This window comes from Elephantulus edwardii, unplaced genomic scaffold (genome assembly GCF_000299155.1).
Source record: "Elephantulus edwardii isolate Elephantulus edwardi_28Jun2011 unplaced genomic scaffold, EleEdw1.0 scaffold00058, whole genome shotgun sequence".
Taxonomy (NCBI): Eukaryota; Metazoa; Chordata; class Mammalia; order Macroscelidea; family Macroscelididae; genus Elephantulus; species Elephantulus edwardii.
The window spans coordinates 9938429-9956928 of NW_006399808.1; the positions used below are offsets into that span (position 1 = coordinate 9938429).

The 18500-nt window shown below is 42.6% G+C and overlaps 2 protein-coding genes across 2 annotated transcripts; both read left to right on the top strand.

Moving 5' to 3' along the window:
• Window positions 1-2013: 2013 nt before the first annotated feature.
• Window positions 2014-3174, top strand: LOC102853991 (28S ribosomal protein S16, mitochondrial-like). Its single transcript, XM_006887567.1, has 3 exons — window positions 2014-2026; window positions 2450-2710; window positions 3041-3174. The coding sequence occupies exons 1-3, from the start codon at window positions 2014-2016 to the stop codon at window positions 3172-3174; spliced, it is 408 nt and encodes a 135-aa protein (XP_006887629.1).
• A 7669-nt stretch (window positions 3175-10843) lies between these two features.
• Window positions 10844-15442, top strand: DNAJC9 (DnaJ (Hsp40) homolog, subfamily C, member 9). The gene is made up of 5 exons (XM_006887542.1): window positions 10844-11026; window positions 11289-11429; window positions 11909-12163; window positions 14893-14979; window positions 15267-15442. Exons 1-5 carry the CDS (start codon window positions 10847-10849, stop codon window positions 15384-15386), a joined length of 783 nt encoding a protein of 260 aa, XP_006887604.1. The 5' UTR covers window positions 10844-10846; the 3' UTR covers window positions 15387-15442.
• The last annotated feature ends 3058 nt before the right edge of the window (window positions 15443-18500 follow it).

An 18500-nucleotide genomic window follows, 5' to 3' on the forward strand; every position in this document is an offset into this window, starting at 1 on the left:
GCAATCACTTGTTATGCATCAGAGAGTTGGACAATGACTAGGGAGGATAGAAGAATTGACGCCTTTGAGCTGTGGTGCTGGAGAAGAGTATTGAATGTACTATGGACTGCCAAGAAAAACAGATTCATCCTGGAGAGGGTTAAACCAGGCTACTCCTTGGAGGCAAGGATTCTGGGGCTTCGTCTGACATACTTTGAACATGTAAGGAGAGACAGGTCCTTCTTGGAGAGGGACATCATGCTTGGTAGGGTAGAGGGACAGCGCAGCAGGGGAAGACCCTCTATGAGGTGGATTGATTCAGTGACTGGGATAATCAGGATGGGAGTGTAGGAGACAGTGCGATTGGCACAGGACAGAGCAGAGTTTAGGGCTGTTGTACATACAGTCGCTATGAGTCGCAAACGACTCGATGGCCCATAACAACAAAAACAACATAAAGATGAAAGATTAATGCCTTTGAGTTGTGGTGTTGGGGAAGAGTTCTGGATATCCATGGACTGCCAAAGAACCATTCTCTCTTGGAGGAAGTGAAACCAGGATGCTCCTTAGAGGTAAAGGTGGTGAAACTTTATCTCACAAATTTTGGGCATGTTGTTAGGAGGGGCTAGTTCTTGGAAGAAAACATCATCCTGGGAAAGGTGAAGGGTCAAAGACAGGGAGACTCGGCAACTGACTAAGTTGAAGATAGCATTGGACAGAACAAGATGCATAGGGTTGTCTACAGGGTCGCTGCTAGCTATAATTGACTCTACAGCACCTACCAACAACAAAACATTTTCTAAAGTGCTTCTAGGTGAAAATGGTTATGGTGGGTCATGTATATTAGGCCAATGAACGTTAATTTTGGCCAAGTCTTCTGATCCAATAGTGAACAAAGGAGTATTAGTAGAGAAGTTTTTACTTAAGGTGGACACGGCTCCTAGTAACCCCAAGTGTCTTCATAGATTCAAACATCAACCTAAACGTCAAGTGTCCCTTACTCTGTAATAGAAGTGAAACTTTTCACAACTCAAGCTGTATCTTAGGGCTGGGGATGCCGAAGAAACCATACTCCATCCTACTCTTCCCTCCTGGATCACAGCACAGCAAAACCAGAAGTAAACATCTCCTTTTATTAATTTTCCCAAAGGTGTAATAGCCTCTATGGGAGCGGAGGAAGGTGGGAAGGAACGCGTTTAAGAGGAGCTAAGAGGCAAACAGGAAAGGATAAACGTCATCTAGATTCCACCAAACTCAGCCCTAACACTTATATTTGACGTCTTCCCGAGGCTTTCGAAGAATACCATGCACTTTCTCAGCACGTCCTGCATCCACTACTGGCCGCCCGTAGTTACTCAGTTTCTCCAAGGGGCAGTTTGCTTTCCTGGCCAGGGACCTCTTTGTACTCTCAGCACAGCGATTCGCCTTGACAGGTGCTCACAAAATTTCACTAAATGATTTTTTAGAGCACTTTGGCACGTCTCTAAATTGCTCCAGGTTTTTCTTCTGTACGCCTCACTCTAGCTAATAATGCTTCTCGACGACTACGCCCATCACACGCTAGGCCACTCCCCCCGTTGCATTATGGGAACTGTAGGCGCCAGGGACCGCTTGTTGTATTGCGGGAGTTGTAGGCTACGGGACCGCATGCATTCTGGGGAATGTAGGAAAGGAAAGCAAGAATGGCAGCGCGAACAGCCTATCGGCTCCAGTTACCGCTGCGCTGATGTTTTGTTGCTTGGGCGCGAGGCCCTTGGATTGGTGGCGCTGAGGCCTCTCTTCGATCTCCCGCGCCACGTGAAACTATAATGGCAGAACTGGGCCTTCTCGTCAATCCCGCAGGCCGCGTGAAGCTGTAGGGGCGGCGCGGGCCTTTTACGTTAATCGCACACGCCGCATGAAGCTGTAGAGGCGGCGTTGGCCTTTTACGTCATTCCGAGCGCCGCGTGAATCTGTTGGGCGCTTCGATACAGACGGCGAGGCGCTTGGTGGGATCGTGATTTGCCGACAGGCTCTGTTGCTACCAAGTGCGCCATGGTTCACCTCTGTGAGTGACTTTTCTGCGGGTCATGGGGTTCTGGGGTCCAGGGCTTGGTGAAACGACGCTCCCTTTTGCGTGCCGTAGGAGACAGGACTTGAACCGGCACACTATCCTAACGTCCTCCCACTCTCACGGTGCCCCCTGTAATTGTCTCTGATACGCAAGAAGTAGACCCCCCTCATTTTCAGGGTGAGGCAGCTGAGGCTAGAGGAGACGAGGTTGACAAGGTACGGAGATAGTAAGTGGCAGGCACATGCCGCGTGGTTTGGGAGGTGAGGAAGTGGATAAAAGCATTTTCTCAAAAGTTAATAGTGTTTGAGCCAAAGCGGCAAGAATTGAGAATTTTTATTGGAATAAGAGGGTTGTTTAACTCATTTAGTTCGCCTGATACCTGTAGTCTCGTGTCTTAACCAGTTATTTCTCTGTCAGCGACCTTCCTCTGCAAGTCCTACCATGGAGGCCATCTAACCATCCGCCTCGCCCTGAGTGGCTGTACCAACCGACCCTTCTACCGTATTGTGGTTGCTTTCAATAAGTATGCCAGGGATGGCCGCTTCGTGGAGCAGCTGGGCTCCTATGATCCGTTGCCCAACACGCATGGAGAGAAGATTGTGGCCCTCAACCTGGAGAGGATACAACATTGGCTTGGCTGCGGCGCTCACCTCACTAAGCCCATGGAAAAGCTGCTGGGTAACATAGCTGACCCCCCCAGCAGGTTTCCAAAGCTCTAAATAGCACGGGTGTAGATTGTCCATTTTTCTCCTGTGGAACAGTGTATATCAAATGACCACCTGTCACAGCTTAACTGTTTCCAATTACTCTTTTTAAAATAATATTAGGACATAAACAATATACGTTGTCACTTTGGTTACATGGAGTAGGGGAGAAGAGTTGGGTTCCTGAGCATGTTCTATCTCCGTGGTTGGGGTTTGGTGTCTGTTCTCAGTTGTGTGAAGCAGAGTTCTGAAAGAAACAGTAATTTGTATTCTTTTAAAATATGTGAAATACTTTTGCTTTCAGGTCTTTCTGGCTTTTTCCCTCTGCATCCCATGATGATCACTAAAGCTGAGAGACTGCGGAGGAAACGGGCACGTGAAGCTCTCTTAGCTACTCAGAAGACAGATACAGAGGCTGCTGAAAGAGAAGCAGACTGACTTAGGTGTGCACACCAGCGAGACTGACATCACCAAAGTCATCTTAAAACACTTACGTAAAGCTTTTACTTTTTTTAGATTTAGAAGTTAATAAGTGGAGTTTTCCGACTCATTCATGCCCTTCTGAAGACAGGAAAAGGTGGTGGGGCTCTTTTATCCTGCCTTGAGCTGGGCCCTGGAAGGGACTTGTTGTCTGACGCGGTCTAGAACTGAGTCTAGGTATTAATTTGTTTTTTCAGCCTTAGTTGTAGGAATGACTGGCTGTGGGAAGAATTGAATGTTTGGGCTGCACTCTAGGTTTCTTGGACAACTTTTATCAATTCCAATGTTTCCCTTCCCTGACCAGCATGTCATGTCCCATCCCAAGTCATTCTTTCCTTATCATTTATGGTCATTCATTTAGCATAAGAACACAGTAACTTTTCTCATTGTTTTTGAAATTTGATACTTAGATAGTCATTCTCAACCATAATGTCAGATTTTTAAAAAGAGATTGCTAGTTGCTTCAGGAACTTTGATAGTCTATTTTTAAATTTTTTTTTTTTTTTTTGGGGGGAGCTCTGGTGGCCTAGTGGCAAGAAGCTGCACTGCAATCCAAGAGGAGCACGGTTCAAATCCACCAGATGCTCTGCCGGAGAAGGAGGCGCAATATCCTCCTGTACCAGTCAGATCTGATATGACGGTACACGCACACAAAATAATAATAATAAAAAAAATAATAAAAAAAAAATTTTTTTTTTTGTGTGTGATTTTAACAAAAGTTTGCACAAAAACTGGATTTTTCATTTATTCATCATTGCACATTTTCCTCCCAACCCGCCCCCCCCAAGTCTGAGTCTTTTAAACAAATAAATATTCATTGTTATATAATCATCTGTTTTTTACGAATGAGAAACTGGAAGAAGGTTAATACTGGAAAGCACTTGTGTATATTTGGGGTCCTTTCATTATAAAGATTATTTATGAGAATTATAAAGGATCCTGAGAATATTGTTGTGTTTAGGTGCTGTTGGATTAGTTTTGACTTGTAGTGACCCTAAGCACAACATAGTGAAACCCTGGCTGTTCTCTGCTGTCCTCACAATCATTGCTTTATTTCAAGCCAGCTATTGTAGCCACTATGTCAGTCCTATGGAAGGTCTTCCACTTTGTTATTGACCTACCTGGCATCATGTTTTTCTCCAGGGACTGGATTCTCCTGATAACATGCCCAAAGTATGTAAGCTGGAATCTCACTTATCCTGCTTCCAAGGACCATTCTGACTATTTTCCAAGATAAATTTGTTCATTCTTTTGGCAGCCCATAGTATATTCATTATTCTTTGCCAACACCATAATTCAACTGCATCATTTCTCCACTTTTCCTTATTCTTGGTCCAACTTTCACATGTCAGTGATGTGATTAAAGATCACATGGCTTCGGAAAAGCACACCTTCATTTTCCAAGTGACAGCTTTACTTTTTGGTACTTTAAAGTGGAAGAGGTCTTTTGCAGAAGATTCGCTCAGTACACTATGTTACTTGTTTTTTTTCACTGTTTTCCATGGGTATTAACTGCAGTTCTAAATAAAATTACATGCTTTATAATGTCAATCTTGTCTTCATTTATTGGTCCAATTGAGAGGATTTTTGTTTTCTTTATGTTGACATGTAATCCATATAGAAGGCTGTTGATCATCATCTTTGTTTCAGTTCCCCTTTATTTAAGCAAACAAAGCTGTGCTATTTGTGAAACAAATTTTTAATGAGTCTTCCTCCATTCTTGATGTCTTTACTCATATGCCAGCTTCTCCAGTTATCTGGATCTGAGTCCTGTCCTATGCCATCATTATCATCTCTGACATGAGCCTATGGCTGTTAGTGAGTTTATGCCATTTCAAGTATCAGCCTTGCTCTCTGGTCTATTGGTCAAAGATCTGTATACGCATACGTCTTAAGCAGAGATTTCTCCAGGACTAATCCCAAACCGAAGGTAAGCTGTTTGCATTCACCAGATGCTCTATGGAAGGATGGGCAATCAGTCTATGATTTACTGCCTCTGAAAACACGCTAGAGAGTCCCTATGGGCCGGTTCCGACTCAACGATACACAGCACAACCTTGGTACAGCACAACAAACTTCATAGAGCTCCACCAGCTTAGTAGTAAGGAGTTGTGCTGTCAACCTAATTACAGTGGCTTAAATCCACTTGGAGGAGCAAGATGGCCAATTCCTCATAATGTGATTTACTGCTGAAAATCTGCTATAGATTTTGACTCAAAGATACAAAACAGCAATAGCCTTGGTTAGAACTCTTTTAAAGTTTTCATCATGTCTTTGACACTTGTACTAGCATATCCTGGTATCAGGGAACTCTGGCCATATCCAAAGAAATTTGTGTTGCTAACCCAGAGGTCCTGTCTCTGGAAGTTCAAACCCACCAGCTGCTCCAATGGAGAATTTACAGCTTGCAATTAATAGCTTCAGAAATTTAGTCGAGGGTCGCCTGGGACCCACCATTCCCATCCAGGCAGTTACTCAGCCGTGTAATTAAAGCATTGATACTATAAGGGCCTCTACTGCAACACTTTTATTAAAATGGTCATTATGTTATTTCCACTAAGCGGGAGGTGACTCAGCTGGCAGATGAGTGGAATGATGAGGTAATGTTAAACCCTTTGTCCTACCAAAATAATTTTAAACACTTGTTCTGTGCTTTTTGCTTAATTTAGGCTTTGCTTCCAAGCTCAAGGGGAACTACTCCAGCTATCTCAGCCTATGTTGTTGTTATGTGCTGTCGAGTAGCTTGTGACTCATAGCAACCCTATGTACAACAGCCCTAAACTCTGCTCTGTCCTGTGCCAATCTCACTGTCTCCGACACACCCATCCTGATTACCCCAGTCACTGAATCAGTCCACCTCATAGAGGGCCTTCCCCTCCTGTGCCTGCCCTCCACCCTCCCAAGCATGATGTCCTCCAAAGACTGGTCTCTCTTTAAAACATGACCAAAATATGTCAGATGAAGCCTCAGAATCCTTTCCTCCAAGGAGCAGCCTGGTTTAACCCTCTCAAAGATAAATCTGTTTTCTTAGCAGTCCATGGTACTCTCAATACTATTCTCCAGCACCATAGCTCAAAGGCATCAATTCTCCTATCCTCTCTAGTCATTGTCCAACTCTCTGATGCATAAGAAGTGATTGCAGAGACCATGGCCTGTATTGTTATGTGCTGTCGAGTCACATGCGACTCATAGTGACCCTATGTACAACAGCCCTAAACTCTGCTCTGTCCTGTGCCAATCGCATTGCCTCTGACATTCCCATCCTGATTACCCCAGTCACTGAATCAGTCCACCTCAAAAAGGGCCTACCCCTCCTGCGCTGTCCTGCCACCCTCCTAACCATGATGTCCCTCTCCAAGGACCGGTCTCTCCTTACATGTCCAAAGTATGTTAAGACAGAGCCTCAGAATCCTTGCCTTCAAGGAGTAGCCTGGTTTAACCCTCTCCAGGATGAATCTGCTTATTTTCCTAGCAGTCCATGGTATCCTCAATACTCTTCTCCAGTACCACAGCTCAAAGGCATCAATTCTTCTCCCTAGTCATTGTCCAACTCTCTGATGCATAACGTGGTGGTAAAGACCATGGCCTGTATCAGATGCACCTTAGTCTCCAGAGAGACACCATTGCTCTTCAGTACTTTGGAGAGGTCCCTAACAGCAGACTTTCCCATGGCAATACGTCTTTTAAAGAGTGTTGACTGTGGAGCCAGGTAAACTAAACCTGTGAACAATCTCAATCTCTTCACCATCCATGCTGATGCTATCAATTGGTTCAGTGGTGAGAATCTTTGTCTTGACATTGAGCCTCAGTCCATATTGGAGGCTACAGTCCTTAACCCTCTGCAGCAAGTATTTCAGGTCCTCCTCAGTTTCAGCAGTCAGGGTTGTGTCATCTGCATAACGCAGATTGTTGCTAGATCTTCCACCAATCTTGACTCCACATTTCTCCTCATAGAGCCCAGTCTCCCGGATAATCTGTTCTGCGTACAGGTTGGAAAGGTATGGAGACAGGACATATCCCTGGCGTATGCCCTTTCCAATTTTGAACCATGCAGTGTTTCCTTGCTCTGTTCCTACGACTGCCTCCTGGTCCAAGGATTGGCCTTTATTAGATACACCTTAGTCTCCAGATAGACACCATTGCTCTTCACTACTTTGGAGAGGTCCCTAACAGCAGACTTTCCTATCTCAGCCTATAGGCTGCAGTATTTCTTGGGTCAAGATATTATCTATGAAAGAGCAAAACTCTCTTGAACCTTTCAACAATTCATTGCCATCAAGTCGAATGAACTCATAGCTTCAGCTGGTTTTTTTAGGGCCTGTTAATTGCATGGTTTAACTGCTGGTCAGACTGATGGGGAACTCCAACGATTCTACAGTCATCATCCTGATTCCAAGTGGTCTGTCAGGTGAGGCATATGTGATGAGTTGCCATTTGTGGTTTTTTTTTTTAAAAAAAGGAATTTGCTATAAATAGATCATTGTGCACATTTCATCCTGTCTTCAGCTTCATTTCTTACTGCCAGTCTGCCTATGTTTTGAACTTTGGTGTTTCAGTCACCATTTATTAACAAAGCTTGATTGTATGTTTGACTGATTTTCAACTGCAGGAATTCTCACTGTCCTCATCTTTGACTTTAATTGCTGATACCTGTATTTTAATAATACTTGTATTAATGAGCTATACAAATATGCTGTCACAGCATTATTTTCAGGATGGATCTTTAAATGGGCTTTTGTGGAAAAGATCAATTACAATAACTCATCTGCCAATTCAAACTGGAGCACAATAAAATTAAAACAAGGCCACAGGAAACAAACTATGACCTTGAATCTATACCATCTGAATTTAAAAGCCATTTCAAGAACAGGTTTGAGGCATTTGAATACTAATGATTAAAGACCAGACAAGCTGTAGGATGACATCAAGGATAGCATCCAGGAAGGAAGCAAAAAGGTCATTACAAAGACAGCGGAGAAAGAAAAGACTAAAATGGATTTCAGTTAAGACTGAAAATTGCACTGTTGCCTGTTGTGTGCTGTGAGTTAGAACTAACTCATAGCTGACACTCTAGTGAGTTTTCAGAGAATGTAAATTGCACCGGAGGAGACTGCTACCAAGGAGCAGCTGGTGGATTCAAGTTGCGTGCCCTTGTGATTGCAGTGCAGCTTCTTACCCTTGGCCATAAGACCCTCCTGAAAATGTACTAGAATGTTGAAATGCCAAAACGGAAGAAAAGGTGAAGTAAAAGAGTTAAACTGAAGATTTCAAAGAACAGCTTGAGAAGACAAAGCAAAGTATTACAATGAAATGTGCAAAGAGATGGAATATGAAAAGGATAAACTTCCTTGGCATTCCTTAAGTTGAAAGGACTGAAGAACCAATTTAAGCCCTGAGTTGCAATACTGAAGAAAGATATGGGCAAAATCTTAAACGGTCCAGGAAGCATCAAAAGGAGATGGAAGGAATACACAGAGTTAATGTATCATAAAAGAACTGGCTAACATGGAACAGTTTCAGGAAGTACAATATGAAGAAGAACCAGTAGTGATAAAAGAAGTTCAAGCAGCACTAAAAGTATTAGCAAACATTAAGACCACAGGAATTGACGAAATATCAGTAAGCATGTTCCAATAAAAAGATGCATCCCTGGACATGTTCATCAGGCTGTGCCAAGAAATCTGGAAGACAGTCACCAGCCAACTGACTGAACGAGATCCAAATGTGTTCCCATTGCCAAAAACTGGTGATCCCATAGGATGTGGAAATTATCAAACAATGTCATTAATAAAACATGTAAGCAATCTTGCTGAAGATTATTAAAACCAGCTAGAATAGTGTCACCCCATGAGCCCCCACTATATACTCTGCATCCACTTCTCTCCTCCACTTCCTAAACAACATGCCTCTGAACTTGGGAGAAATGACAATAGTTATAGAAAAGCTTCAGGTCTTTTTTTCATAGGGTTGCTAAGAGTTGTGCTCAACTTGACGGCAAACGACAACAACAAAATAGTATCATTGGCAGAGAACTGCCAGAAATTCAAGCTGGATTTAGAAGAGTCCAGGGAACTGTTACTGATGTTAGATGGATCTTGACTCAAAGTAGAGGATAATAGGATGTCTTTACTGACTATTCAGAGGCATTTGTGCAGATCACAACAAATTATGACTAACAAGAAGAATGGGAATCCCAGAACACTTATGCTCATGTGAAACCTAGACCAAGAGGCACTTGTCTGGATGCAGTGAGAGAACACAGCATTGATTAAAATTAAAAATGTGCAGCAGGACTGTATCCTTTCTCCACACGTGTTCAATATTTATGCTGATCAAATCATTTGAGAAGCCGGACTGCGGCACCAGGATCAGATGAAGACCCATCAGTAACTTGTGTTATACAGATAACACAGTTTTGCAGAAAGGAGGACTTGAAAAGCTACATACACCCTTCAATATGGATTATATTTCAATATCAAGAAAACAAAAATCTTTACCATGAGAGATAGAGAAAAGATTAAAATTATCAGTAACTTCTTACTTGGACCCACAATCAATACTCATGGCAATAGCAGTCAAGAAACAAGACTGTGTATCGGGAAAATCTGACAGGGACCTCTTCAAAGTGCTGAGGAACTTAAAGGCTAAGGTGTGCCTTATCCAATCCATGATCTTTTTGATTACTTGCTATGCATCTAAAAGTTGGACAACGAATAAGGATGACAGAAGAATAGATACCTTTTAATTTCAGTGTTTGAGAAGAGTATCCCTTGAACAGACTGTCAAAAGAACAAGTAAGTCTGGGATAAAGTGCGACCAGTTTGCTCCTTGGAAGCCACAGTCGTGAAGTTTCATCTCACGTACTTTGGGCATGTTGTTAGAAGGGGCCGCTCCTTGGAGAAGGGTATCTTGCTTGGAGAGGAAGAGTCTGATGTAGGAGAGGTAGACCTTCAACAAGATGGGTTGACAAGATGACTCTAACAAGGACAATACGATAACTTACCAAGTAACTATCGGAGATGTGAAGAAGTCACAAGATTCGGTTCTGTTGTTCAGAGTCCTTTCGAGTTTCAGTCTATTTCCATGGCATATAACAAAATTGCAGGGAAGAAGACTACCAGGTTTTCTCGAGGACCAGCTGGTGGATTCAAACCACCTGTATTTGGGCCGCGCAAGCCCTTCACCAAGGCATTTCTCAGGCTGAAAGAGCGCACTGAGCCATCAGAACTCCCTATTTAACCCTTAGGATGAACCACGTGAAACTACCAAGTATTAGATGGACGTTCCAAGAACAAGTGGGACGCAGCTGAAGGTACGCGATTCTGGAGCAAATGGGAATGAATGTAGTTGGGCGGGAGGTACCAGCTTCTGCCTTCCAAGTCCTCCATGCCTCGGGCTCCAGCCTGGGGCCCCGCCCTTTCCAGGCGGCCTCGCTCGACCCCGCCCCCTTCGCTGCTGCCGTAAAGCGTAGCTCCCTGAGGTGTTGCCGCCCCTTCCGCGCAGTTTGTGACGCCAGGCGTTCTGGGTTTTTTGCGCGGGAAATCGAAGCCGTTTCGGCCTGTGGTTATATTCCTGGGAGCCGGACTTTTCGTGGAAGCCGCCGCCTGCCGCCTCCACTTGCGTGCCAGGCATGGGCCTCCAAGAGCTGTGCGAGGAAGTGTTTGGCACCGCCGACCTTTACCGGGTGCTAGGCGTCAGGCGCGAGGCCTCCGATGGCGAGGTCCGACGTGGCTACCACCGGGTGTCCCTGCAGGTGCACCCGGATCGAGTGGGGGACGGTGACAAGGAGGACGCCACCCGCCGCTTCCAGGTGCGTCCGACCCCTGCTGGCCGACCCTCGACCCCCGCTGACCGATCCCCCTCCTCCGCTGGCTGGCCTCCGACCCTCGACTCCCACTGGCGGGGCGCTGACGCCGTCCCCGCTGCCCCTGGGCCCCGGTGCGCTTTGGCTGGCCCTCGGCCCTGGCCCCCGTGCACAGTGGCCGCCCTTCGGCCCCGGAGCGCTGTGGCCGGCCGGCCTGGGCGCCGCGTCTGCGGCTGTTGCGGGGTGACCTGGCGCTCTATCCCCACAGATCCTCGGGAAAGTCTATTCGGTTCTTAGTGACAGAGAGCAGCGAGCTGTGTACGACGAGCAGGGCGTGGTGGACGAGGACTCGGCGGCGCTCAGCCAGGACCGGGACTGGGAGGCGTACTGGAGGCTGCTCTTTAAGAAGGTGGGAGCGGCCACGGGCTGCTGCGCAGGCCGCGTTCATTCTGCAAAGGACTGTTGAATGTCCCTCAGCTTCAGACCTTTTTGTGAATTCTGTAGGAATGAAGAGTTTGACCGCAGGAAAAGTGTACCATCCTTTAAAAGGTCCTTCGTTTTCTTTTGATGATGGTTGCATTGAAAAAAATGGTTTTCTTTTGTGAAAAGGGGGGAAGTTTTTTTTAACGGGATGTACTTTATCTTAGTAAAATTTGTCCTAAATGTTTTCTGTTCTTACGTATGGAGAGCATCGTTTAAAATTTCTTGTAGAGGTTTCAAAATTTGAGGCGAGAGAATCCTAGAAAGTTCTAGTTGTTTCCTTGCAAAAATTACAACCCAAACGTTTGAGGAGGAACATTTGAATACATGAATTGTCTCTGATGTTACCCATTCTTTACATTTAAAAGAAAATCTGCAAAGTTAGAGCTTAGCTCTTTATTTGTTCAGATCTCTCTAGAGGACATCCAGACTTTTGAAAAGACATACAAAGGTTCTGAAGAAGAGCTGGCAGATGTGAAGCAGGCCTACCTGGACTTCCAGGGTGACATGGATCAGATCATGGAGTCAGTGCTGTGTGTGCAGTACACGGAGGAACCCAGAATAAGAAACATTATTCAGGAAGCCATTGATGCCGGAGAAGTCCCAGCCTATAAGGCCTTTGTCAAAGAATCAAAGCAGAAGAAGAATGCAAGGAAACGGAGGGTGAGCTTTTGAATGCTGTTTATTATATCTTGCTTGTTTCTGACAAGAATTTGAAGATCTTGACAGTGACAACCCTCTGGTTGCAAACATCTGGCTTATGGCAATTTGTATTTCTGAACTAAAACCAGTGGTGCTCCACCCCCATATTAAAATTTTGAGGGCTGTGCCATAGTTTGTAATAGCATTTTGGAGCACTTTGCAATATGCATCATGGCATCACTGTCACAACATTAATATTACAGAGTTAAAGACGTTTTTACAGTATTTGCCTAACTGGTGTTATATAGGGAATCCTCATGGCCTCCTTAGAAGGAGTTGCTCTGCCAACCCCAAAGCAGGCATTTCTGATCCACCAGCTGTTCTGTGAGAAAGATGAGTCATCTCCCCTATGATTTACAACCTCTGAAAAATCCAGTGTTGGGTCAGTTTTATGTAAGAGACTAGAACTGCCGGTTGGGGTTTGTTTCTTGGCTGGAATCTCTGGGAACAGATCACTCGGCCATTACTTTGGCTCAGTGGCTCAAAGGAACTACTGACCTTTTATAGTTGGCAGCTGAGTACTGTACCACCAGAGCTCCTTAACTTGATTGTTCTCATCTAATAAAGTGAGCATGCCAGTTCATCTAGAGAAACTATTTTTCTAGTACATTGTGCTCAAGATTTTATTGTATGGATTGTTCCGTTATCTTAAAGTGACATCGAAGAGGTTCTTCATTAGGGGCCCAGTCCTGTGACTGCAGAGGCATTTCTCAGGAGACAATAATGGAAGCACAGAGGCTAGGCAGCAGTCCCTACAGAAGGTCAAGAGGGTGGCAGAGCCCGTGTTTTATTAAATTATAGATTCTTGGATCTAGAGTGTGTGTGTGTGTGTGTCCCCGTGTCCCCGTCCGTCCGTCCAGCTCTGGTGGGCTGGTGGTGAGAATCTGTGCTGCAGTCCTGAAGGCACAGTTTGTGAATCCTCCAGCTGCACTGTGGGAAGATAGGGAATCTCCTCCCATGTGATTAATTGCCTCTGAAAACCTGTTGGAAGGTCAGCTATGGGTCAGTTCCAACTCGATGGTACATAAGGTGTGTGTTTATTCTCAATGATCATTTATTCTGCTGGTGTCTTTTCCAATCACACTCTGAAACATATTTATGAAGAATTGAGAATTATGGCTGCGTGTCCTTTATTCCTGTGGAGCTGCTGTGGGTAAATGGTGGTGTCAGAAGAAAGATAAAATCTGGTGGGGTTCCAGGAGGGAGTGGAGCCAGTGGAGCAAATGTTCATGACACTGATGTTTTGGGAAGCAGTGCCTTGCACCAATGTTGAAGTAATTGCTTTGAACTGGTTTTGGTGGTAGAAGCTCCATGAAGAATAGGATTTTAGATCTTAAGTAGGTATTTGACATGCCTTTGTTTTGTGTGGGTGAACAGAGTGGAAATTTTGTAGCTTTTGGAGAGATGATTACGCATTATGTTGAAGCTGAAATTTGAGGGAGGGGAGGCAGAGTGTGAAAATGTTAATGTTTGCCTGTCCGACGATAAGGGTCAGTGTCCCTATTATTTCTTTATTGGGGATCTTTAAAGAAATGTGGAATGTATATGAAGGTCATCATTTTGGCTTAAAGGCTAAATCTACTTGGACTCAAAATGACAGTTTAATTATTTCCCAAGGTGAAACAGAGCCTAGTTGTATTGAGTAACAGGGTATTAACTTGAGAAACTAGCCTCAATATTTTGTGGGGTAAAGAGCATAGCTTTTCCCCTCCACCAAACTTGGAAATTTAAGGGAGTTAGGATGTGAGGATTTAGGACATTTACAGACTGGTAAGTGAAAGGTGGAAACTGTTTTCATTGGGTTAACAAAGGCAGCTTCATAACATCACTCCCAGTGTTAGTAGTATGGACTGCTTCTTCCCAAAGTGTTTTTATGGTATTTTGGATATAGTTATCCTAGGAAAATTTGGTATAAGAAAGTTTCTTTGAAATCAGGTGAAGAAATAATAAAATAAGGCAAGGATTATGAAGCTTCGTCTGGCATACTTTGGACATGTTGCAAGGAGGGACCAATCCTTGGAGAGGGACATCATTCTTGGGAGGGTGGAGGGACAGTGCAGGCAAGAGAGGAAGACCCTCAATGAGGTAGATTGATTTCGTGACTAGGGTGATGGGGGTAGGTGTGTCAGAGACAGTGAGATTGGCACAGAATAGAGCAGGGTTTAGGGCTGTTGTACATTACATAGGGTTGTTGTGAGTTGCAGGTGACTTGACGACACATAACAATAACAAGCTTGCTAATGTTTCTTCTGACTACTTGGAAGACATCCTTTAAACCAGGATGTGCTCAGGGCTGCCACCAGTCACCCAGGTAACCAAGTACAGAGGGATCTGAGGTGCCTGCGTGCTGGCAGCATTTCCCACAGTGTTTTTGGGGAAGTGGCCTTTCCTAAGCAATCTTAGCATTTTGTTTTCCTTTTTTAACACAATGTGGTTTATGGATATTGCAGTTATGGATATTGCAAATAGAAATGGGAAAGCTTAGTTTAAGCTAATTAGAACCAGTAGACCAATTTTTTGCTTTTAGCAGTTAATTTTAATGATTACTTATATAATTTTACTCTTTTTATCGATTCATTTAATCCCAAAATTGAAAGGGCTTCACTCTTACCCATAAGTTTGCTTTTGGGGAAGAATAGATTTTAATCATACTAGGTTTCTGTGGATGTCTTACATGAATTTGTGTTTAGGCTCAGGAGGAGGCTAAAGAAGCAGAAATGAGCAGGAAGGAGCTGGGACTTGATGAAGGGGTAGATAATTTGAAGATGGCCATCCAGGTAAGTGTGTATCTCATTGGGGTGGTTGTGAAGGATGCCACTTTCTTTCATGGTCTGATTGCCAATGCGCCCAAGTTTTCTTCACTCTGTGTTTTTGTATGTCAGTTTGTAGATTTTTTGTATTCACTCTTTTAAAGTATATAATTAACTGAGTTTTAGTATCCTGAACATTTTCATCACTCTAAAGAACCCCTGTACCTGTTAGCAATCTCCATTCTCCTCTGTCTATGGTAACTACTTTATAAAGACTGTTAGTTTGAAAGCTTATGTTTTAATTTTCCAAACAGAGCAGACAAAAGGATCGACAAAAGGAAATGGACAATTTTCTGGCTCAGATGGAAACAAAGTACTGCAAACCTTCCAAAGGAGGAGGTAAAAAACCATCTCTCAAGAAAGGCAAGAAATAGTGGGATAGTCTTCAAAGACCCTTACAACTTAATTGGTACCTGTAGACAAGGTGCAGTCAAGATTTGGAGACACCAGTCAACCCTAAAGAACTTGTTTCAGCCTGAAATTTTAAGATCAACTGTGTGAACCATCAGACCCTTTCATCTTGATCTAAGTTTGGTCCTCACATAAGGGACTTGGTGGTGGTGGTGGTGGATGGAGAGCAGGGAGGTTGGTATACTTGCTCACAGCACTTGTTCAGTGGACCTTCTATAAATGGAACTGTCTAGATGTGGTTTTGTCCATGCGGCTTTTATTGTCAGTTAGCATTTAGAGTGAACTGCAGAACATTTAGTGATGGACATTATTTGTTAGAAAAGGGCTGTTTACCTGGGACTCCTTCAGACATGAATACCGTGACTATCTTAAATGGAGTAGTCTCCTTTCTTTTATTCAGACAGATTCTATATACTTGAAGTATAATAGGAGACAGGTGTTCAAATTACTTCAGACATTTTTTTAAGACTTGAATATAATTAAATAAAGTGAAAACTACTCAGTGATTTGAGAGCTTTTAAAATTATCTCCATGATTCTTCAAAATATGATATGGAAACCCTACCAGTGGGGTTTAGGTTAGAGAAAGAGAAGTGGTATCATTCAGTGTTCTAATTAGACAACCTAGTTTAAGACACATGATGTAAGCTTGTGTGTATTCATTAGAATACACAGAATCAACTTTTATGACTGTCCTACTTAAAATCTCCTACTTGTAGATGATTATATTCAATACCATATATATAAAACAAGCCTTCCCTTACAGTATCAAGCTTTATATAACATGATTTATCTGAGGAAAGCACATGACACATTTTCAGTTTCAAATTACAAAAAGGTTTAAAAAAATACTCTTTTAATTAAAAGTATAATTTAATGCAGACAGTTCGAAGCATGTCTTTTCCTCTGGTGGCATTAGAACATTGTGAAATAAAAATTTATGATCACTTGAATTATCCACTGAAGATAAACAAGATCTAAAACTTGTATAGAAATCAAAATCAGTATTAAATATTTTTACAGATTTGAGCCATACTTGAAATTGCTGCCACATTCATCAGTGTAGTCAAGATTCCCATGGTGACACCGGAGTTTTGGACTTTGCTACTCTTACATCAAAAGCCATTTCTAAATTTTTTGTATTTTATACTTATATATTCATACTGAGCTCATTACCAGGGTTTCTTGAATTGTTCAGAATTGCACTTCATTGGTGGCTCATGAACTACATTTAAGTTGACCTTCCTAGTCCTGCAGGAGGAAATTTGGCAAGATGACTATAATATCCGGAAAAAATACAACCAGTAAGGTGCTTTAGGTAGAAAGGAAGAGCAGAGCCTGATAACAAGCAGGCAGTGTGAGGATGAACTATCCTGTCTGAAAAGAGTAAATGTTAAATTACTTAACACTGTTGCTCAACATGACTGTCTTTGGTTTATTCCTTCCCATGACTGTCTTTGGTTTATTCCTTCCCATACCTGTAGTAGGACTGGACATCTAGAGAAACTTAAGAAATGACATCTACTGGACAAGTAGCCCAGACTTTTTATAGCACTATATCATAAGATAAAACTGTATAGTGCTTCAGAAGTTAATAGAAACAGATGTTCAGAAGCCAATGATAACTATGTTATTAAACATTTACTGTTTTTTATGTATTTATAGTCTCATAGAATCCTGTATTAATTGAATGGGTAGTCATTGTTAACATAACATGAGATGTGATTTGGGGTGAATCATTCACTGTTGAATCCTGAGGTACAAACTTTCCTGTCCAGTGAAGTGGGTTTACATAAAGAAGACAGTTCTGGAAACACAAACACCACCCATAGTCTTTGGAGGAAACTCTCTTCTCAGCTGAACCACAGACTTCATGAAGATGGTTTCAAGTTGGCTTTTCTCTACAAGCACTGCACGGAACGATGGCAAAATGGGTCCATTAGATGCCAAGTTCTCATTTGCCCTAGGGTCCTTGCCTGGTTTTAGAGATTAGTCCACCTCTGCTTTGAGATTTTGTAGACCCAAGTATCTGAGAACCTGTCAGAAAAAAGATACCACAGATATCAGTAATGTCAGTGTTTCATCTAAAGGTTTTCAAAGTATAATCAGACATTAATTGGGAGACTGGGAAAAGTTGTATATATTGACCAAGGCAATAAAAAACATGCATTACGTCTTTAATCAGTCATACAAGTAATATTTTCCCAAGAGGAGTGATCTGAAAAACAAGCATTCAAAGATGACCCAACATTTGCCACTTGGAATGGAATTAAGAGTTCATGTGCTTGGTGGTTGGTTAATCTTGTGACTGGTAAAAATGTCAACTGCCCAGTACTATTTATTAAACAGATTAATGTTCAAATATCTCTTGATTAGAACCAGATTGATCAGTCTTGCTAATATATCATGTAATAGCATATTTCAGATATATCTTAGTTTTGGGGCAATATTAAATCTATATAGTTCATTTTTTTTTCAGGTTTTTTGGTTTGTTTTAATTTTTTATCTTAATGAAAGTTTACAGACTTTGGATTTCCAGTCATTCATTGTTGCACATTTTCATCCCTGCCCATACACTCCCCCTAGTTCACTTTTTTCTTTGAAAAGAAAAAAAAAAATTTTGTTACATTGTTATACAATCCCCCCCCCCCCCCACTCCAGTCCACTACACTATGTGGCTTTCTTTCTGGACTCTTGTCATGACAATAATACCTAATCATATATTCCTTTTAAACAGTTTTCTCCCTCATTTGGTTTTTTAAAATTACTTTTAATGAAAATTTACAGAGACTTTAGATTTCCATTCATTCATTGTTGCACTTTTCTCCCTGCCCACCTTTCCCCACCCCAGTACATTCTTCTTTTTGAAAAGTAAAGGAAAAATTTTCATTTTTTTATAATCCCCTCCCCAGGTCCACTCCACTATGCAGCCTTCATTCTGGACTCCTGTTATGACAATAATACCTAATCACCTATCCCTTTTAAACCGTTTTCTCATTTGTTTCAATGCAGTATACATTATTTATCCTATCTTTCTCAGTCTCCCCCCAACCCCGATGTCAGTCCTGTTTTACAACT

Excerpts from the sequence above, each read along its gene's own strand:
- LOC102853991 (XM_006887567.1), top strand. Across the intron at positions 2,711-3,040 it reads GCCCATGGAAAAGCTGCTGG|GTCTTTCTGGCTTTTTCCCT; the intron begins GTAACATAGCTG and ends TTTTGCTTTCAG.
- DNAJC9 (XM_006887542.1), top strand. The coding sequence starts at position 10,847 with ATGGGCCTCCAAGAGCTGTGCGAGGAAGTGTTTGGCACCGCCGACCTT. Across the intron at positions 11,430-11,908 it reads GGAGGCTGCTCTTTAAGAAG|ATCTCTCTAGAGGACATCCA; the intron begins GTGGGAGCGGCC and ends TTATTTGTTCAG. Across the intron at positions 12,164-14,892 it reads AGAATGCAAGGAAACGGAGG|GCTCAGGAGGAGGCTAAAGA; the intron begins GTGAGCTTTTGA and ends ATTTGTGTTTAG.